Below are 22,431 nucleotides of genomic sequence, written 5' to 3' on the forward strand. Positions count from 1 at the left end.
TGTGTGGATCAGGTGTTTGCTTTGAAGAATGTATGTGAGAAATACTTAGAAAAGCAAATGGATTTGTATGTAGCATTTATGGATCTGGAGAAGGCATATGATAGAGTTGATAGAGATGCTCTGTGGAAGGTACTAAGAATATATGGTGTGGGAGGCAAGTTGTTAGAAGCATTGAAAAGTTTTTATCGAGGATGTAAGGCATGTGTAAGGCATGTGTAAGAGAGGAAAGTGATTGGTTCTCAGCGGATGTAGGTTTGCGGCAGGGGTGTGTGATGTCTCCATGGTTGTTTAATTTGTTTATGGATGGGGTTGTTAGGGAGGTGAATGCAAGAGTTTTGGAAAGAGGGGCAAGTATGCAGTCTGTTGGAGATGACAGAGCTTGGGAAGTGAGTCAGTTGTTGTTTGCTGATGATACAGCGCTGGTGGCTGATTCATGTGAGAAACTGCAGAAGCTGGTGACTGAGTTTGGTAAAGTGTGTGAAAGAAGAAAGTTAAGAGTAAATGTGAATAAGAGCAAGGTTATTAGGTACAGTAGGGTTGAGGGTCAAGTCAATTGGGAGGTAAGCTTGAATGGAGAAAAACTGGAGGAAGTAAAGTGTTTTAGATATCTGGGAGTGGATCTGGCAGCGGATGGAACCATGGAAGTGGAAGTAAATCATAGGGTGGGGGAGGGGGCGAAAATCCTGGGAGCCTTGAAGAATGTGTGGAAGTCAAGAACATTATGGTTGCGAGGCGTGGGCTATGGATAGAGTTGTGCGCAGGAGGGTGGATGTGCTGGAAATGAGATGTTTGAGGACAATATGTGGTGTGAGGTGGTTTGATCGAGTAAGTAATGTAAGGGTAAGAGAGATGTATGGCCATGGTTGAGAGAGCAGAAGAGGGTGTTTTGAAATGGTTTGGGCACATGGAGAGAATGAGTTAGGAAAGATTGACGAAGAGGATATATGTGTCGGAGGTGGAGGGAACGAGAAGTGGGAGACCAAATTGGAGGTGGAAAGATGGAGTGAAAAAGATTTTGAGTGATTGGGGCCTGAACATGCAGGAGGGTGAAAGGTGGGCAAGGAATAGAGTGAATTGGATCGATGTGGTATACCGGGGTCGATGTGCTGTCAATGGATTGAATTGGCATGTGAAGCGTCTGGGGTAAACCATGGAAAGTTCTGTGGGGCCTTGATGTGGAAAGGGAGCTGTGGTTTCGGGCATTATTGCATGACAGCTAGAGACTGAGTGTGAGCGAATGGGGCCTTTGTTGTCTTTTCCTGGCGCTGCCTCGCGCACATGAGGGGGGAGGGGGATGTTATTCCGTGTGTGGCGGGGTGGCGATGGGGATGAGTAGGGGCAGACAGTGTGAATTGTGTGCATGTGTGTATATGTGTGTGTCTGTGTGTGTATATATGTGTGTGCGTTGGGATGTGTGGGTGTGTATGTTTGCGTGTGTGGACGTGTGTGTGTGTGCATGTGTGTGGGGGTGGGTTGGGCCATTTCTTTTGCCTGTTTCCTTGCGCTACCTCGCAGGCACGGGAGACAGCGACAAAGCAAAATAAAAAAAATAATAAATATATGTATATGAGTGGATGGGCCATTCTTCATCTGTTTCCTGGTGCTACCTTGCTGATGCAGGAAACAGATATTAAGTATCATAAATAGATATGAATACGATACATATATATATTCTTATTATACGTATTTGCCATTTCCTGTGTTAGTGAGGTAGCATTAAGAACAGAGGACTGAGCCTTAGAGGGAATATCCTCACTTAGCCCCCTTCTCTGTTCCTTTTTTAGGAAAGTTAAAAAAAAAATGTAATCTCTGCATGTTGTACAAATGGGGTGGGAGCAGAGAGCTGGAAATCCTCCCCTCCTGTTTTCCTTTTCCAAAAGAAGGAACCCAGAAGGGGGCCAAGTAAGGATTTTCCCCTCTAAGGCTCAGTTATCTATTCTTGATGCTACCTCACTAACATGGGAAACAACGAATACGTATGAAGTAAAATAATCATCCTAAAACACTGATCAAAGCATGGATATAGTGCACCATTCTCTTAATAAATCAAATAGTGAAATTTAGAAATGAGTGAAAAAGGATACTGACCTATGGGACACTAAAAGCCACTGTTTTACCAGAAGTCTTTTTATTCATAATCCTCAAGACTTGTGAGCTGCTGGACAGCCAGGAGTGAGTAGGTCATTGTCACCTTTGTGGCAGTCTGACTAACCAAAGTTGGGCCTGAAACAAACTAGCTGCAGCTACAATGGATGGTTAAGGGTGAGGAAATCCTGTAGTCCCCATAAAAAAACTAAAGGTGAGAGGGTTTAATCTCTGTTTTTCTAAGAGCATGTCCAAGAGAATCTCATGCTCATGGGAGACACCACAGAAGAAAGAAAAATCACTATAACATTCAAGTTTAATCTAAGTTTAGACATCTTTAATACAATTTGGATAAGGGTTCTGCTGAGTTTTGACTAATGTTCCCAAGCCCCACTGGGATGGGGGACATTCAACAACAGAGTCGGTTCCAGGCAATACTTCCACTTCTACAGTCATTTGGGTGAAACCTGCTTCTTGAAGAATTCCCGTTACCTGAAAGATATAAGGATTCAAGGTATGAAATACCTAGAATGATTATGCATAAAATTTATTTATGTTAACTATCTTAAGCTAAACCTGAGGAAAATGTAGGCTCTCAATGTTGTAAAACTTCTCTTGCCAAGGTGGTTTCTCACAAGCATTAAGGAAATATCTCTGGTAATATATCAGTTACAACTTGTTCAGCCTTTCTCCTGGTGCAAAAGCTTGAGACTTTCTCATCATTTGGAAATGACGATGAAAAGCACGAAAAAATGCTCATCTTGATGGGGCCCTTATGGGCCAATCAGGAACTGCCACCAGACTGCTCAAAGTTCCCATATTTTGAAGATTGTTTGCACAAACAAGGCAATTAAGAGATGTAAGAGCCAAAAGTAAAAAAAGATAAAGGCGGGGAGGCAGGGAAGGTTAAAAAACAGGAAAAACTGCTCATGGGACATCATCAAGCTCCATGGGAGTGTTGTTCAACTTGAACTATCAGGCGGCAAACAAGTCTCCAAGAAAGGGAGTGAGGACATATTTTTTTCACATAACTGAGAACCTCCTTCTCCAAGACACTAATCTCTGAAAGACAACTGAGCTATCTAATAAAATGCATAGGCATTGCCTTGGCTCACAACAAAAGCTTCAGTTCTCTGTTTCCTACATAAATGAACCACCAAGATTCTGTTAGGATCTACTGCACTTGGTCAACAATGAAATGTAAAAGTTTGTGCACTACTTACAATCAAAGATCTTTTGAGGATCCAAGAAGGTCTCTATCCCAGACTAGACACCCTCACACTTGTTTCCCTTGTACAATCATTAGTGTATTAATAAAAGTATGGAAACTTTTGGCCTCAGAGTCTATCCTCACTTTTCCACTGACGTAAGTTTATGAAATGATTTTGACAGAAGCATCAACTGAAGGTACTTAGATCTGTGGAGGAAGCCATTTAGTGGACCATTCCCTTAAGAACTGAATGCTTCAACCAAGTGAACTATTGTCCTAACAATTCATGACAGCCCTTGCAAACATATCCATAAAAGCATAAGATTCAGGAGATGCCTCATGAATGACAATCAGTTCATGGGTCATTCCAATACACAGCACCTCTACAATAAAACACAAACCTACATAAAACATAGGTATGATATGCTTCTGGGCAGGCCAACTAGTCAACCATAACAAAAGTCTATGGCTCCCATCACAATGAAAACCCGAAGAGCCTATCTATTTAAAACTTTACGATATTTAAACATACAACAAAAACTAAAGGATTACTCTGTAAAAATAAATTACTTTAAAAACAAAAATTCAAAGCCACAATGCATGGAAAGTAGTATACTCTGCTGTACCATTGTAATTACCAATTTGTACTGCATGGAGTGGGAGTTTTACAGTTGTGGGGCTCCATCTCTTAAACATTCTCTTTAGGCATACAACGTTTCAAATTTCTGAATGCTGCTTGCCTCTACCATAGATGGTTGCCTTCAGGCATGAGAGGGGTTGGTATTGCAAAGTTTAAATAGATGTTACTGTTAAACCAAAATTTTCCTACTTCAGCTTATATTTGTATTATATCTTTATTGATTTTACTCATAGAATATATGACATAGTAAATATCTTTCTTTTTCTTTCAAACTATTGGCCATTTCCCGTGTTAGTGAGGTAGCGTTAAGAACAGTTAAGAATAGTAAATATAACAGAATTAAAACAAAATAATAATCATTCTATCACTATGTAAGGTAGAAAAAATCTTGATAAAAGAAGCCTGGTGACAAAACTGTCAACTGTTATCTATAATACTGATGACACAGCAACTTTTCAAGGACTACAATGGTGAATTTACTTTTATATTGTTTATTTTATTGAATCAGGGCATGTGAAGCGTCTGGGGTAAACCATGGAAAGCTGTGTAGGTATGTATATTTGCGTGTGTGGACGTGTATGTATATACATGTGTATGGGGGTGGGTTGGTCCATTTCTTTCGTCTGTTTCCTTGTGCTACCTCGCAAACGCGGGAAACAGCGACAAAGAAAAAAAAAAAAAAAAATTGTTTATTTGTCATTCTGTCTGGTTTACTGCTTCACGTACCATCCTAAATTCATTAGTTATGGAGACTCTATTGCTGTGGCCACTCCCTTGAGGGGGTTCCAGAAGGGAACAGGTATCAGAGATATAAATATAGTACCACCCTGACTGTTATTTCATTGTTATCACCATTCTGGATCATTAAAAGTCTTTGAAGGATGATATCATACCAATAACACCAATAACTTCTTTCCCACGGTTACTCCTCCCATTATTGTACTGCCTGAATGAACCATCTACTCCTATCCAGAAAATTAAGGTGTTCTCTTGTCAGGAGAGCCAATCTTGTGATGAACTCTGGAACATTAGAACACCTGGCTGGTAAATGTCCCCCTAAAAACAGATCAAAGTAATTACAGTTAATTATCACCAATCAGTCAAAAGAAAAAGATTCAGTTCAGTTATACCATGACCCAGGGTGGGATGCTGTATGGTTACAGAGTCTCTATACAAAAACAATAATTGTCATCATGTATACTATGGCGGTTTAAAGAGGGTGAAATCCTGATGTATGCACTCTATTTGAGGAATAAAATTGTGTTTCAACCCTACTGTGAGCAACTGCTCTCTCTGATACTCATAGACCTCAGTCCATAGGTGAGAAAAGAAGACTCACAGCACCCTATGTTTAAGCTTATTGCTCTACTTTCACGTCTAAACTGCTTACACTTACAATATGAATGATACGTTGTTCTGAAATTTCACTTCTGCACTGCACCACTACTGTTGACACAAATACATCTCCAGAATGTTGCCAAAACCGAGGGTCTTTACAACTCACAACATGTTCTATTTCCAGGATCTGTTGGAGAGAAAGTAACATCTTTTCCTCAGTAAATTCAAAATTATAAAGCTATTGTAAACCCTATTTCTAATCACAAGCAAAAGCCTTATCAGGATTTGTCTTCAAAGGCTCAGCTGAATGTCTGTATAAGAAGAAGAGAAAGACAGGCATATGTTTAATGCAGAGAACTTCTTTTTCTTGGCTCTTAGTGAAACAAAGTGAAAGGGGAAGGGTACAGTGGTTTGCAAATGTTCAGGGAATAAAATCTAGGGTTAGTATGAGGACAACAGTGAAGGACTGGACAATTGAGGAGCTGGAGGACTGAGTTACATGGGACTGTATTACATGTACGGAAGTGAGTTCAAAACTGAATGAGCTAGAATGATGGAGAGATGGAAGATTGTTAGTGCTTATGTACTTGGTTGTGAGAAGAGTGAAGCAGATAGGGGTGTTTTGTGGGAGGTGAGTGAGTGCTTTTGCAATTTTGATGCATGGGAATCTTCATGTGAGGATCAGAAGAATGCAAGTATAGCATGTGAGGGTATAATTTCAGGGCATGAGTTTGCCAGTTGTGAATCAAAATGAGGAAGACCTTGCTAAGGTGCATGCTGAAAGAGGAATAGTGAAGAGGTATCTTTGTTTAAAAAGTACATATCTAAATATGCATAAGCATATAAGGCATTATTGGAGTATGTGCTAAATGAGAAGTGTGCATAGTAGATGTTATTGGATGTGAATGTGCTTAAAGGAGTGGAATGTGGGATGACAGATCACTTCTTGAAGGCAAGGGCAAAATAACATGTATAATTACCTATCTGTAGTGTATGGGGAGGGAGTTTTACACTTTCTACATTCATATAAATTCATACTGCATGCTGTCTGCATTAAGTATGTCCTCAGTCATTCTGTTCTATTCATCCAGCCCTTTATACAATAGAAATACATCTTACATCTTTTTTAACAAGTTTCTTACCTAATTTCATGTTATGCCCTCTGGTTACTCTATCCCTACATCTCTCACTGTCCAAGTCATCAATCTGTTATAAAAACTTAAAGGTTGTCATCAGGTGAAGGAAGTGGTGAAGGCGAGTAAGCCTAGTAAAGAGACCTTTGTGCTGAGATCCCAAGATAGACTGGGTGAAGATCTGTATAAGGTGAAAGTAAATAAAACCAGGGAGTGGAAAGTATTTAGGGTAGCAGTGCTTCCATGAACAGGTATGGCATGCAAACAGTGAGATGTGGACATAGGTAAAACAAAGAAAATTAATTGCTAATGAAAAAGAGTAAATATATGGACAATATCTGGTGAGAAGAGGTATGAGATTAGTAGTAGTACAAGAGAAAGTGGTAGGAGATCATAGAAAGGTACAAAAGATGAAAAAGAGGGCAAATGAGAGATAAGGTGAGAGAGTGTTGATGAACTTCAGGGAAAAGATATTTCAAAAGGAGGTAAAAATGTGAGGACAGAGGAGAGCAGATGGGGAACTGGTAAAAGCCATCAGAGAGGTGAAAAAAGAGATGGAGTGAGTATTCTAAAGGACTGATGCATATGTTAGATGACTGGATGGTAGATGTAATGTGTTTGGGAAAAGGTGGCATGCAGAATGAAAGAATCCAGGCAAAGGGTGGAGTGAAAAGGGAAGAGGCAGCAGAAACCTTGTCCAAGATGAAGTGTGGAAAAGCAGCAGGAGTGAATGGGATTTCGTTGTCCTCAAGGCAAGGTGATTGTGATTATAATTTGCTTGTTAAACTTTTTATCATTTGTATAGCCTAAGATGAAGTGCCACACAACAAACAGAATGCATATGCAGTGCCCCTATATAAAGGCAAAGGGGACATATATGAATGCTCTTTTTTTCATACATGTCTGTCATTTTTTGCATTGGTGAGGTAGCATCAGGAACAGATGACGAAATAGCCTCAATTTCTCAAATCCACTCTCTAGCTGTTAAGTATAATCCTCAAATTATAGGGGAATAAGTATGCTGAGTATATCTGGCCCAGTGACTGCGAGGGTGGTGATGTTCACAAAACATCTGAATGGGGAGGAGCAATGTGGCTTCAGGGGAGGTAGAGAATGTGAGGAACTAGTGTTTGCTTTGAACAATATGACAGAAATACTAGAGGGATAAGAGTGAATTATTAGGCATTAATGGATCTGAAGAAACTGCAATATGAGGATGAAAGAGAGACCTTGCAGAAGGTTCTATTAATATATGAGGTAAATGGAAAGTTATTAAATGCAGTGGGGATTTTTTAATAAGAGAGCAAAGCATGTGTGTGAGTAGGAGGGGAAAAGAGTAATAGGTTCAGAGTGGGGGTGGGTATGCATCTGGGATGTGTGACTTTTGTTGTTTATGGACAGGTGGTAAATAGGGTGAAAACAAGGGTCTTAGAGTGATGGACTGGTCTGTGGCATGCTAAGGGTTAGGGGGAATGGGAAATGAATCAGTTGCTGTTTTCATGTGATATGCCTCTGGTGGAAGGCTTCAGAAGCTGTTGTACGTATGTACATCATGCGCCTTAAATGCAAAAGAAAGGAAGAGGGTGGACATGTTGAAACATATATGCCTGAGGCCAATATGTAGTGTGAAGCAAGTTGATCATGTAAGGCATGACTGTGAAAAAGTGTTTGTCAGAGCAGTCTGAGAAAGCTAATGGGTGTGCTGAAATGGTTTGGACAAAGGCAGAGGAATCTACACATCAGATGTAGAGGAAGCAAAGGAGTGACAGAAATGAAGAAATTGGAAAGATGGAGTGAGGCGGGGCTTTAGGGTATTGAGGCCTTGAACAATCACGAGGGTGAGAAGCATGCAAGGGATGAAGTGAATTGGATTGATATGGTATATGAAAAGCTATGAGTCATCAATAGGCTAAACCATGGTATTTGAAGCAGTCAGCATAAACCCTGGAACAGTCTGTGGGGCTTGGTTGTAGATTCAATACATTATATAGAACAGGTAGAGACAGGATGTGTGCAAATGATGCTAAAGTTCATCTGTTACTGATGCTACCTCACTATGTAAAGAGAAGCAATTAGACAAAATAAAAATGTTTTTATATCATATCCTGATAATCGCTTTGCTTAATTTGTTACAAAAGGTTTTATAAAGTCACTAACCTTATCTATACAAGTTTTGGCAGCCTCCTCAATGCCAGTTGGTACCCTAAGTAAAAGCACAGATGCTGAATCCTTTAACAGTGGTAAAACAGATGCTAAGATGAGACCAGACAGGATCAATGAACACAGTGGATCTGCTACAAACCATCCATACCAATCAATCAACAAGGAGGAGATGATAACAGCCACACTACCAAGAGTGTCAGCAAATATGTGAAGGAATACACCTGCAATAATAAAAGGAGCTATATTTATGAAAATCAAATTCAATATCAATCTGACTTTTCTTGTATTTAATAAGTTGCTTTTATCTTGTTCTCACCTCATGAAATAACCCACCCATAAGAATATTAATCATATAAGAATATTAATCATTTGTGCATGTCCACAAGTTAAGAAGTACACAAGAAAGATTTTAAAGGTCCAATTCTTCTGTATGCAGCATTAATTCATATTTTCACTTTTACCTGCTAAACAATGAAATCATTTGACATTTGATATTTCCCATATCTGTATCCCTTCTTGTTCCCAAATTTCTATAGATGGGTTTTCTTCAAATTCAATTATGCTTTCACACTGATGGAACATCCTAATTACTTTTTCCTTCTAAAATACAGGAAAAGGCCACTAACTTCCTTTTCACCTGTCACAGCTAAACCAAAAGACTGCTTTCTTCACAAAGGCTTCTTACTACTGGTATCAAATATCTTTTTCTTCTTTTTTTTTTTTGCTTTGTTGCTGTCTCCCGCATTTGCGAGGTAGCGCAAGGAAACAGACGAAAGAAATGGCCCAACCCACCCCCATACACATGTATATACATACACGTCCACACACGCAAATATACATACCTACACAGCTTTCCATGGTTTACCCCATACGCTTCACATGCCCTGATTCAATCCACTGACAGCACGTCAACCCCGGTATACCACATCGATCCAATTCATTCTATTCCTTGCCCTCCTTTCACCCTCCTGCATGTTCAGGCCCCGATCACACAAAATCTTTTTCACTCCATCTTTCCACCTCCAATTTGGTCTCCCACTTCTCCTCGTTCCCTCCACCTCCGACACATATATCCTCTTGGTCAATCTTTCCTCACTCATTCTCTCCATGTGCCCAAACCATTTCAAAACACCCTCTTCTGCTCTCTCAACCACGCTCTTTTTATTTCCACACATCTCTCTTACCCTTACGTTACTTACTCGATCAAACCACCTCACACCACACATTGTCCTCAAACATCTCATTTCCAGCACATCCATCCTCCTGTGCACAACTCTATCCATAGCCCACGCCTCGCAACCATACAACATTGTTGGAACCACTATTCCTTCAAACATACCCATTTTTGCTTTCCGAGATAATGTTCTCGACTTCCACACATTCTTCAAGGCTCCCAGGATTTTCGCCCCCTCCCCCACCCTATGATCCACTTCCTCTTCCATGATTCCATCCACTGCCAGATCCACTCCCAGATATCTAAAACACTTTACTTCCTCCAGTTTTTCTCCATTCAAACTTACCTCCCAATTGACTTGACCCTCAACCCTACTGTACCTAATAACCTTGCTCTTATTCACATTTACTCTTAACTTTCTTCTTTCACACACTTTACCAAACTCAGTCACCAGCTTCTGCAGTTTCTCACATGAATCAGCCACCAGCGCTGTATCATCAGCGAACAACTGACTCACTTCCCAAGCTCTCTCATCCCGAACAGACTTCATACTTGCCCCTCTTTCCAAAACTCTTGCATTCACCTCCCTAACAACCCCATCCATAAACAAATTAAACAACCATGGAGACATCACACACCCCTGCCACAAACCTACATTCACTGAGAACCAATCAAATATCTTAACAATATATAATGTTTAAGACCTTGAGTTTTTGCGGAATACTCTGAACAGATTACCACAGTTCATAAAAGTTTTGATAACATATATTTCCTAAACTGCAATGTTAGTAAAATGAGTGTTTGAATTAAAAGCACAGAGTGTACAGTACTTAGGAAAGATTATGATTCACATACCTTGCATATTAGCATTGATGTTATGGATATGTCCATGTGTGCTCATCTGATGACCATGACTGCCATTATGACCATGGTTCTGGCTGCTACCATTTGAGTAACCATGGGAATGAGTATGACTGAAAAAAAAATCAACCTAAATTTATGAATTGCTTCTATATAAAAACAAAAATGATGTACATAATGATAAGGGAATGGGGTTCACCAGTCATCTCCAGATTATTTTTTCAAACCTATTCACTTGTTCTCCACCTTACCAAGGTAGCATCAGGAAAAGACAATATATATATATATATATATATATATATATATATATATATATATATATATATATATATATATATATATATATATATGTAATTAAGCATTTAAAAACTCATCCCTTAGCTCTGTCATATGTTGCTACTTTTGGAAAAAAAATTATACAGGAGGTGAAGATTTCCATTCCATATCCCACCCCACACTTAACATTCATGAAACACTGGAGATATGCAAGTAGTATTCTTTCTTCCCATCCCCATGTATACAACAGTCTCTGAATATATCTTTTTCTTTCAAACTTGATTGCTATATCCCGCGTTAGTGAGGTAGCGGCAGGAACAGACGAAGACAGGCCACGTCCATTCTCTAGGTGTTCTGCGTAATGCATCAAAACCACAGCTCCCTATCCACAACCAGGCCCCACAGACCTTTCCATGGTTTACTCCAGATGCTTCACATACCATAGTTCACTCTAATGACAGCACATTGACCCCTGTATGTGACATCATTCCAGTTCACTCTATCCCAAGCACACATTTTACCCTCCAGCATGTTTAGGTCCCAATTGCTCAAAATCTTTTTCACTTCACTCTTCCAACTCTAATTTGGTCTCTCAGTTCTCCTTGTTCCCTCCAATTCTGACCCATATCCTATTTGACAACCTTTCCTCACTCATTTTCTCCATATGTCAAAACCATTTCAGCACACCCTCTTCAACTCTCTCAACCACACTCTTTTTATTACTACACCTTTCTCTTACCCTCTCATTACTTACTTACCCACACGACATATTATCCTCAAACATTTCATTTCCAATATATCCATCCTCCTCCTCACAGCCGTATCTATAAATCATACCTCACATCCATATAATATTGTAGGAACTATCATACAATCAAATATTTCCATTTTTCTTTCCCACATAACATTCTCCACACATTCTCCAGCATTCCCAGAACTTTTGCCCCCTCATCCACCCTAAGACTTGCTCCCACTTCCGTGGTTCCATTCACTGTCAAGTTTACTCCCAGGTATTGAAAACACTTCACTTCCTCCAACATTTTGGAGTTAATAGTATCGCAATTGAATTTATTAAGAGAGGGGGTGACTCTGTTGTTGACTGGTTTGTAAGCATTTTCAATTTATGGATGGATTATGGTACAGTGCCTGAGGATGGGTGAAATGCATGTATCGTGCCACCATGCAAAGGTATAGGGGATAAAGGTCAGTGTTCAAACTGCAGAGGTGTAACTTTGTTTAGTTTACCTGGCAAGTTTTATGGAAAGGTACTGACTGAAAGGGTGTAGGCATGTACAGAGCATCAGACTGGGGAGGAAGTGTAGTTTCAGAGGTGGTAGAAGATGTAAGGATCAGGTGTTTGCTTTAAAAATTGGTAAAAAATACTTAGAGAAACAGATGGATTTGTATGGAGGGTGTATCGATCAAGAGAAAGCATATGATAGGGTTGAAAGAGATGCATTGTAAAAGGTCTTAGGAATATAGTGTGGGAGGAAAGCTACTAGAAGCATTAAGATGTCTTTATCAAGGAATGTGTACAAATGGGAAGAGAGAAGAGTGAATGGCTCCAAGTGAAGGCTGGTCTGTGGCAAGGGTATGTGATGTCACTATGGTTGTTCTACGTGATGTCACCATGGTTGTTCAATTTGTTTATGGATACGGTGGTGAGGGAGGTAAATACAAGAGTCCAGGAGAGAGGGGTAACCATGCAATCTGTGGAGGATGAGAGGGCCTGGAAAATAGGTCACATGTTGTTTGTTGATGATACAGTACTGGTGGCAGATTCGAATGAGAAACTGCAGAAGTTGGTGACTCAGTTTGGAAAAGTGTGTAAAAGGAGGAAGTTGAAAGTAAATGTGAATAAAAGCAAGGTTATTAGGTTTAGTATGGTTGAGAGACAGGTTAGTTGGGGTATGAGTTTGGATGGAGAAAACTTGGAAGAAGTGAAATGTTTCAGACACCTGGCAGGACACAGCATCAAATGAACCATGAAAGTGGAAACATCATAGGGTGGGTGAGGGAGGCAAATGTTCTGGAAGCAATGAAGAATGTGGGTAGAATGTTATCTGAGAGGATAAGAATAATATCTTTCAAGGCATAGTTGTCCCACCAATATTATATGGATGCAAGGCATGGGCTATACATAAAGGCTATATAGAGTGGTCTGGAGGTGATGCAAATGAAAATGTTTTAAGAGAAAATGTGGTGTGGGATGGTTTTCATCAAGTAAGTAATGAAAGTGTAAGAAAGAGGTGTGATAATAAAAAGAGTGTGAATGAAAGAGCAGAAGAGGGTGTGTTGAAATGGTTTGGATATATGAAGAGAATGAATGAGAAAAGGTTGACAAAGAGGATATATGTGTCAGAGGTGGAGGGAACAAGAAGAAGCAGGAGACCAAATTGGAGGTGGAAGGATGGTGTGAAAAAGATTTTGAGCAATCGTGACCTTAACATGCAGGAGGGTGAGAGGAGTGCAAGAAATAGAGTGAATATGAATGATGTAGTATAATGGGGTTGATGTGCTATCAATGGACTGAACTAAGGGCATGTGAAAAGTCTGGGGTAAACCATGGAAAGGTCTGTGAGGCCTGGATGTTGATAGGGAGCTGTGGTTTCAGAGCATTACACATAACACCTAGAGTCTGAGTGAGAATGAATGAGGCCTTTTTCGTCTGTTTTCCTGGCACTACCTTGCTGAAGCAAGGGATAGCGATGCTGTTTTCCAGTGGGGCGGGGTAGCGACAGGAATGGATGAAGGCAAGCAAGTATGAATATGTACAAGCTTATGTATGTAATGTCTGCATATGTGTATGTACATGTGTGTACATATGTGGGTGGGTTGGGCCATTCTTTTGTCTGTTTCCTTGCGCGACCTCGCTAACGCGGGAGACAGCGACAAAGTAAAATAAATAAATAAATAAATGGGCACTTACATCTATATTTATTTATTCATTTATCATAATTTGTCACTGTCTCCCGCATCCGCGAGGTAGTGCAAGGAAACAGACGAAAGAATGGCCCAACCCACCCACATACACATGTATATACATACACATCCACACACGCACATATACATACCTATACATTTCAACGTATACATATATATATATATATACATACACAGACATATACATATATACAAATGTACATAATTCATACTTGCTGCCTTTATTCATTCCCGTCGCCACCCTGCCACACATGAAATGACAACTCCCTCCCCCCAAATGCATGCGAGGTAACGCTAGGAAATGACAACATAGGCCACTTTTGCTCATATTCAGTCTCTAGCTGTCACGTATATTGTACCGAAACCACAGCTCCCTTTCCACATCCAGGCCCCACAAAACTTTCCATGGTGCATCCCAGACACTTCACATGTCCTGGTTCAATCCACTGACAGCACGTTGACCCCAGTATACCAAATCGTTCCAATTCACTCTATTCCTTGCACACCTTTCACCCTCCTGCATGTTCAGGCCCCGATCGCTCAAAATCTTTTTCACTCCATCTTTCCACCTCCAATTTGGTCTCCCACTTCTCCAACAGAAATCACAGAACAAAACTAAGCTCTAAACAACACCTTCACTAACCTAATAGCTGAAAGGCAAAGAGACCTTTACAGGCTCCAAAGCTGGTTTGATACATGACTGATGAAATTCAACTCAAGAAAATGTAAAGTAACGAAGATAGGGTAAAGTTAAAGAAGGCCTTAGAATGATAATTATCCAGCAGAACATAAGCTTCTATATACTGTGTGTTAGAATGGCTTAGAAGTAACAACATCCCTAACCTGCTGCTAGAGCCATACATTAGAATAAGAGTTAAGGACACAAACTGTCTGGTGGGAAATCTTAGAATAGGTTCCAAGTCTATGGATAGGGAAATATTTAGCAAGCTGTTCACGTCCTACATAAGGCAAAAATCAAACATGTTTCTCAGGTTTGGTCACCATACCTAAAGAAGCATAAAGAATTCATGGAGAAGATCCAGAGGAGGGCAACAAAGAGGGTACCTGAATTAATGGAGCTGGGTTACAAGGAAAAGCTAGTAGATTTCAATTTGCCATCTTGGAAGAAAGAAAAGCGAGGTGTGACCTGAGCACTCCTTTTAAGTTTTTAATTCATTTTGATGATACTGGCAGTATATAGTTCTTTGAGAGATACAAGGATAAAGCAGAGGGAATAACATGAAATTAAGCTCAACACTTGTTAAAAAAGATGAAAAGAAGTATTTGTATTGTATAAGAGTGTGGATGAATGTAATGAGAAGAGTTACATAGATACACAGACCTAAGGTTCAATCATGGTGGTGAGAGAGAGAGAGAGAGAGAGAGAGAGAGAGAGAGAGAGAGAGAGAGAGAGAGAGAGAGAGAGAGAGAGAGAGAGAGAGAGAGAGAGAGAGAGAGAATGGTTAATGCAAACAATATACATACATAACTCAAAAAAGTTGTATTATGGTAGAAAATGTTCAACAGATGGGGCCCCATGAGTGTACAATTCCCTCCCTGTACAGTACAAATAGGTAACGATTATATCTCTGATAGCAACTAATGAAAGTATGGATAACATGCTTCTTTCTACTTTGCTTGTTTTTTACACTATACTCTTGCATCATACACAGGCACAGTGTTGGTGGTAAATAACATAATTTTTTTTCTTTTTTATTTTGCTTTGTCACTGTCTCCTGCGTTTGCGAGGTAGCGCAAGGAAACAGATGAAAGAAATGGCCCAACCCACCCCCATACACATGTATATACATACACGTCCACACATGCAAATATACATACCTATACATCTCAATGTACACATATATATACACACACAGACACATACATATATACCCATGCTCACAATTCACACTGTCTGCCTTTATTCATTCCCATCGCCACCTCGCCACACATGGAATACCATCCCCCTCTCCCCTCATGTGTGCGAGGTAGCACTAGGAAAAGACAACAAAGGCCCCATTTGTTCACACTCAGTCTCTAGCTGTCATACAATAATGCCCGAAACCACAGCTCCCTTTCCACATCCAGGCCCCACATAACTTTCCATGGTTTACCCCAGATGCTTCACATGCCCTGATTCAATCCACTGACAGCACGTCAACCCTGGTATACCACATCGATCCAATTCATTCTATTCCTTGCCCTCCTTTCACCCTCCTGCATGTTCAGGCCCCGATCACACAAAATCTTTTTCACTCCATCTTTCCACCTCCAATTTGGTCTCCCACTTCTCCTCGTTCCCTCCACCTCCGACACATATACCCTCTTGGTCAATCTTTCCTCACTCATTCTCTCCATGTGCCCAAACCATTTCAAAACACCCTCTTCTGCTCTCTCAACCACGCTCTTTTTATTTCCACACATCTCTCTTACCCTTACATTACTTACTCGATCAAACCACCTCACACCACACATTGTCCTCAAACATCTCATTTCCAGCACACCCACCCTCCTGCGCACAACTCTATCCATAACCCACGCCTCGCAACCATACATCATTGTTGGAACCACTATTCCTTCAAAAATACCCATTTTTGCTTTCCGAGATAATGTTCTCGACTTCCACACATTCTTCAAGGCTCCCAGGATTTTTGCCCCCTCCCCCACCCTATGATCCACTTCCGCTTCCATGGTTCCATCCGCTGCCAGATCCACTCCCAGATATCTAAAACACTTTACTTCCTCCAGTTTTTCTCCATTCAAACTTACCTCCCAATTGACTTGACCCTCAACCCTACTGTACCTAATAACCTTGCTCTTGTTCACATTTACTCTTAACTTTCTTCTTTCACACACTTTACCAAACTCAGTCACCAGCTTCTGCAGTTTCTCACATGAATCAGCCACCAGCGCTGTATCATCAGCGAACAACTGACTCACTTCCCACGTTCTCTCATCCCAAACAGACTTCATACTTGCCCCTCTTTCCAAAACTCTTGCATTCACCTCCCTAACAACCCCATCCATAAACAAATTAAACAACCATGGAGACATCACACACCCCTGCCGCAAACCTACATTCACTGAGAACCAATCACTTTCCTCTCTTCCTACACGTACACATGCCTTACATCCTCGATAAAAACTTTTCACTGCTTCTAACAACTTGCCTTCCACACCATATATTCTTAATACCTTCCACAGAGCATCTCTATCAACTCTATCATAAGCCTTCTCCAGATCCATAAATGCTACATACAAATCCATTTGCTTTTCTAAGTATTTCTCACATACATTCTTCAAAGCAAACACCTGATCCACACATCCACACATAAATATACTTGGAAAAATTATATGTTTACCATCAGAACTCAGGGTGAGAAAGATTGATTAGTAGGTGGAAAGAATATTGAGATATCTATATCTTTTCTTTATCTTGATCTTGTGTCACAATGTATTCTTTCATCATACACAGGCATGACATGAAAAAAAATTAAATTATTCAAACTACAAGTAAGTGTGAGGACATATAGAGTGGCTGACACATAAGGACCTTGGACAGAAATAACCTAGTTCTTTACCTATCATCTGTCATCAAAGTCCTCCATCACCCCATGATTGCATAAAGAGAATATCAAGTGCAGCTCATACAAAATTTTTCTTCCACAAGTGTGAGGCTAGTGGGGATGCTTTCTGTGCAGTCCTCCCTCCCTTTTAAGTAATCCTGTTAAAATCATTCTCTTGGTAACTTGTTTTTTCACATTTCTCATGTTAATCTTATTCACTTTCCTCACAAAATGATAAACGTCATATAGGTTGCTCTTCATCACTTAGGTCATCTAACAATCTACCTATTTTCTGCAAGGACATCATATAAACATGGCCTGCAGTCTGAAAGCCATGCTTTTATGATGGTAGTTCTTCCTTCTTCCTGATCCACTTTCTTTTCCTCAAAGTAGTCTAAATAACAACTTCTGCTCTATTCTGACAATCAATAATTCATATGTTTACACCCATGATGAAAATATACATTGCTTTCCATACATAAAAGAAAAAAAAAAATCAACTACATAAACCTTGTTTCCATCCATAGAATATTGTATGAGAGTTACCTAAAGGACACGATGCCAAAGAGGTTAACAATTAATCCACAGACAGCAACTGCTAGTAATCTCTCTGTGTGCACTTCTGGTGGCTCATAGAGTCGTCCAAGAGCCTCATACAGCACCATCAAACCAATCTGTTGAAGTTGTGATTAAAGAGATTAATAAATAAATATACATATACATGTGCATATATATTCATTTTACTATCTCATCATATTTGATTGCGGTTTCCTGCATCAGCGAGGTAGTGCCAGGGAACAGACGAAGAATGGCCCATCCATTCATATACAAACATACATACATAAATGCACATACTTACATGTACATATACATACATATGTACATGTCAATGTATACACATGCATACATGACATATACAGGTACACCACCGAATTTCAGGCAACTGATGGTTCGGTACCTCCTTTAGTCCGAACAAAATTACATGAGGGGACTTGAAATTACCATGACCACCAGACTAGTTTACTGGGCGGCCACAGATGGTGTTGTGTGTAGGGCGTGCAATTTACAATCTTTACACTGTACTTGTTGGTGGTGATACCACAATTCTGTGAGATTCTTAATTTATTTTGCTTAAATCTAACCCTAGCTATGGCTTCTAAGACATATGAGAGAGTCAGTCAAGGTGTCAAACATAAACACCACTCCATATCAATCCAAGATAAAGTAGAAGTGTTGAAAAGAATGGACCGTGGTGTTTCAGTGTGTAAGCTGTGTAACATCTACAGTATTGGTTCACCAACTGTTTATGATATAAAGAAACAAAGGGAGTAAATACTGAAATTCTATGCAGGACAGAAATTCCAAGAAGCAAATGACAATAAGAAAAACTATAAATGATGGTAATAGTACTGAGCACAATTGAGAGATGATGGAATGGGTTTGACAGTGTCAGAGTGATGGCGTGGACTTGTCAGGTAGCATCATAATGGACCAGGATAAGTTGTTCCATAAAGAACTTGAATTATAATATGAACATGACTATAGTGAAGGATGGCTTCAAAGATTCAAGAAGCGACATGGAATTTCCATGAATAAAGTGTGCAGAGAAAAGTGGTCTGCAAACCACGAAAGAGCTGCCGAGTATGTGGACGAATTTGCAAAACTCATAGCTGACAAGCACCTCAGTCCTGAGCAGGTGTATAATGCAGACGAAATTGCATTATCCTGGTAACGCACACCTAGGAAAACACTAGCAACGGAAGACGAAGAAGACCCACAGGATTCAAACAATCTAAGGACAGACTTACCAACTTAAGGTGCTCAAACATTTAATATTTGTTTAATTTAAATTTCCAGCAGTACATGGTATACTTTACACACATGGGCAATGTATAATTAGTGGGTTAGAGGTGTGTTGATGAATTATCATTAAGTGACCACGGCAAAATGGTTAATCTGGTAAGGCTTTGGAACCACGAGTGCCGGAAAATCGGTGGTGTATTTGTACTACATGTACATATTTATATTTGCGTGCCTTCATCAATTCCTGGCATCACCCTACCCCACAGAAAATAGCATCACCGTCTTGTGTCAGCGAGATAGCGCCAGGAAAATAGACAAGAAATTTGTTCACTCTCAGTCTCTAGCCGTCATGTGTAATGCACCAAAACCACAGCTCCCAATCCACATCTAGGCCCCACAGACCCTTCAATAGTTTACCCCAGATGCTTCACATACCCTAGTTCAGTCCACTGATGGCACGTCGACCCCGGTATACCACATCATTCCAATTCACTCTATGACTTGCACACCTCTCATCCTCCGGTATATTCAGGCCCCAATCACTCAAAATCTTTTTCACTTCATCCTTCCACTTCCAATTTGGTCTTCCGCTTCTCCTTGTTCCCTCCAACTCTGACACATTTATCCTTGCTGTCAATCTTTCCTCACTCATTCTCTCCATATGCTTAAACCATTTCAACACACCCTTTTCTGCTCTCTCAACCACACTCTTTTCTTTTCCACATTTCTTTCTTACCCTTTCATTACTTACTCAAAGCAATTCACACCACAAATTGCCCTTAAACATTTCATTTCCAACACATCCACCTTCCTCCGCACAACCCTATCGACAGCCCATGCCTTGCAACCATATAAGATTGTTGGAAAAACTATTCCTTCAAACATACCCATTTTTGCTCTCCAAGATAATGTTCTCTCCTTCCACACATTCTTCATCACTCCCAGAATCTTTGCCCCCTCCAAACCCTGTGACTCACTTCCATGGTTCCATTTGCTGCTAAGTGCACTCCCAGATATCTTAAACATTTCACTTCCTCCAATTTTTCTCCATTCAAACTTACATCCCAATGAACTTGTCCCTCAACCCTACTGAACCTAATAACCTTGCTCTTATTCACATTTACTCTCAGCTTCCTCCTTTTGAACACTTTACCAAATTCAGTCACCAACTCCTGCAGCTTCTCACTTGAATCAGCTACTAGATATGTATCATCGGCATACAATAACTGACTCACTTCCCAGGCCCTCTCATCCTAACAAACTGCATACTTTCCTCTCTCTCCAAAACTCTTGCATCTAACTCCCTAACCACTCAATCCATGAACAAATTAACTAGACGTGGGGACATCACACACCCCTGCCACAGACCAACATTCACGAGGAACCAATCACTCTCCTGTCTTCCTACTTGTACACATGCCTTACATCCTTGGTAAAACCTTTTCACTGCTTCTAGCAACTTACTTTCCACACCATGTACTCTTAATACCTTCCACAAAGCATCTCTATTAACCCTATCATCTGCCTTCTCCAGATCCATAAATGCTACATACAAATACACCTGTTTTTCTAAGTATTTCTCACATACATTCTTCAAGGCAAACACCTGATCCATATATCCTCTACCACTTCTGAAACCACACTGCTCTTCCCCAATCTGATGCTCTGTATTTGCCTTCACCCTCTCAATCAATACCCTCCCATAAAATTTCCCAGGAATACTCAACAAACTTATGCCTGTGTAGTCTTAACACTCACCTTCATCCCCTTTGCCTCTGTACAATGGCACTATGCATTCCACCAATCCTCAGGCACTTCACCATGGTCCATACATACAATGAATATCCTTACCAACCAATCAACATCACAGTCACCCCCTTTTTTAATAATTTTCATTGTAATACCATCCAAACCTGCTGCCTTGCCAGATTTCACCTTCCGCAGAGCTTTTACTACCTCTTCTCTCTTAACCAAACTATTCTCCCTGACCCTCTCACTTCGCACTCCACCCCAACCAAAACACCCTATATCTGCCACTCTATCTTCAAACACATTCAACAACCCTTCAAAATATTCACCCCATGTCCTTCTCACACTACCTGTTATTTCTTCCTCGCTTGATCCCTTCACCAATTTTCCAATTTGTTCTCTTGTCTTATGCACATTATTTACCTCCTTCTGAAAAATCTTTTCATTCTCCCTTAAATTTTGTTACTATGGAGCATAAAATATCTTCCTAGCTTTTCAGTAAGCTTGAATGGGAAAAGGAAGGAAAACTGCTCTTTCATGATGTGTTGATAACTACATAATCTGACCATTTGTCCTTTAAGATCTACAGGAAGCCTACCAACTCTGGGAGATATATTTATTATTTCTCAGTACATGATTCTAAATAAAATTTGTTTTTAGGAGCACTACGGATAATTGATCCACAGGGCTGGTAGACAAATGTAGTTATATAAGATGTATTTTTAGGCAGTTTTATTATCCTAAGTGGCTTGTGAATAAAGCGAGGTAGCACCAGGAAACGGACGAAAAAAGACCCATCCACTCTCATACACATATATACACATACATGTACATATACATACATATACATATACATATACATATATAAACATGTACGTAATCATACTTGATCATTTTTATCTATTCCCGATGCCACCCAACCCCAAAGGAAACATCACCATCCTTAGTGCATACAAGGTAGCACCAGGAAACATGCAAAGAAAAGCCACGGTTCCCTATTAACATCCAGTCCCTAAAGATCTTTGCATGGTTTACCCCATTCATCATGCCCTGGTTCAGTCCACTGACAGCATGTCAACCCCAAGGCACCACATCATTCCAATTCACTCTATTCCAAGCACATCTTTCCCCCTCCTGCAAGTTCAGGCCTCGATCGCTCAAAATCTTTTTAACTCCATCCTTCCACCTCCAATTTGGTCCCCCGCTTCTCCTTATTCCCTCCACTTCTGACACATATATCCTCTTTGTCAACCTTTTCTCACACATTTTCTCCATATGACCAAAACCCTCTTCTGCTTTCTTAACCACACTCTTTTTACTACCACACATCTCTCTTACCCTTTCCTTGCTTACTTAATCAAACCACCTTACATCACGTATTGTCCTCAAACATTTCATTTCCAATACATCCACCCTCCTCCATATAATCCTATCTACAGCCCATGCCTTGCATCCATATAATATTGTTCCAAGTACTATTCCTTCAAATA

General features: G+C 40.1%; 1 protein-coding gene across 3 annotated transcripts in view; it reads right to left on the reverse strand.

Moving 5' to 3' along the window:
* Nucleotides 1-2,111: 2,111 nt before the first annotated feature.
* Nucleotides 2,112-22,431, reverse strand: part of LOC139762366 (proton-coupled zinc antiporter SLC30A5-like) — a 90,960-nt gene continuing 70,640 nt past the window's right edge. For 2 of the 3 annotated variants that reach the window (XM_071687138.1, XM_071687139.1), the window contains exons 12-16: nucleotides 17,936-18,063; nucleotides 10,599-10,717; nucleotides 8,564-8,790; nucleotides 5,332-5,460; nucleotides 2,390-2,577 (exon numbers count right to left, since the gene is read on the reverse strand). In XM_071687138.1, coding sequence (XP_071543239.1) covers nucleotides 2,413-2,577; nucleotides 5,332-5,460; nucleotides 8,564-8,790; nucleotides 10,599-10,717; nucleotides 17,936-18,063 — 768 coding nt within the window. In that variant the 3' untranslated portion in view covers nucleotides 2,390-2,412. Of the gene's footprint in view, nucleotides 2,578-5,331; nucleotides 5,461-8,563; nucleotides 8,791-10,598; nucleotides 10,718-17,935; nucleotides 18,064-22,431 lie in introns of all 3 variants that reach the window. The other variant, XM_071687137.1, reaches the window with a different exon arrangement.

This window comes from Panulirus ornatus, chromosome 43, assembly GCF_036320965.1.
Source record: "Panulirus ornatus isolate Po-2019 chromosome 43, ASM3632096v1, whole genome shotgun sequence".
In the NCBI taxonomy this organism is placed as follows: Eukaryota; Metazoa; Arthropoda; class Malacostraca; order Decapoda; family Palinuridae; genus Panulirus; species Panulirus ornatus.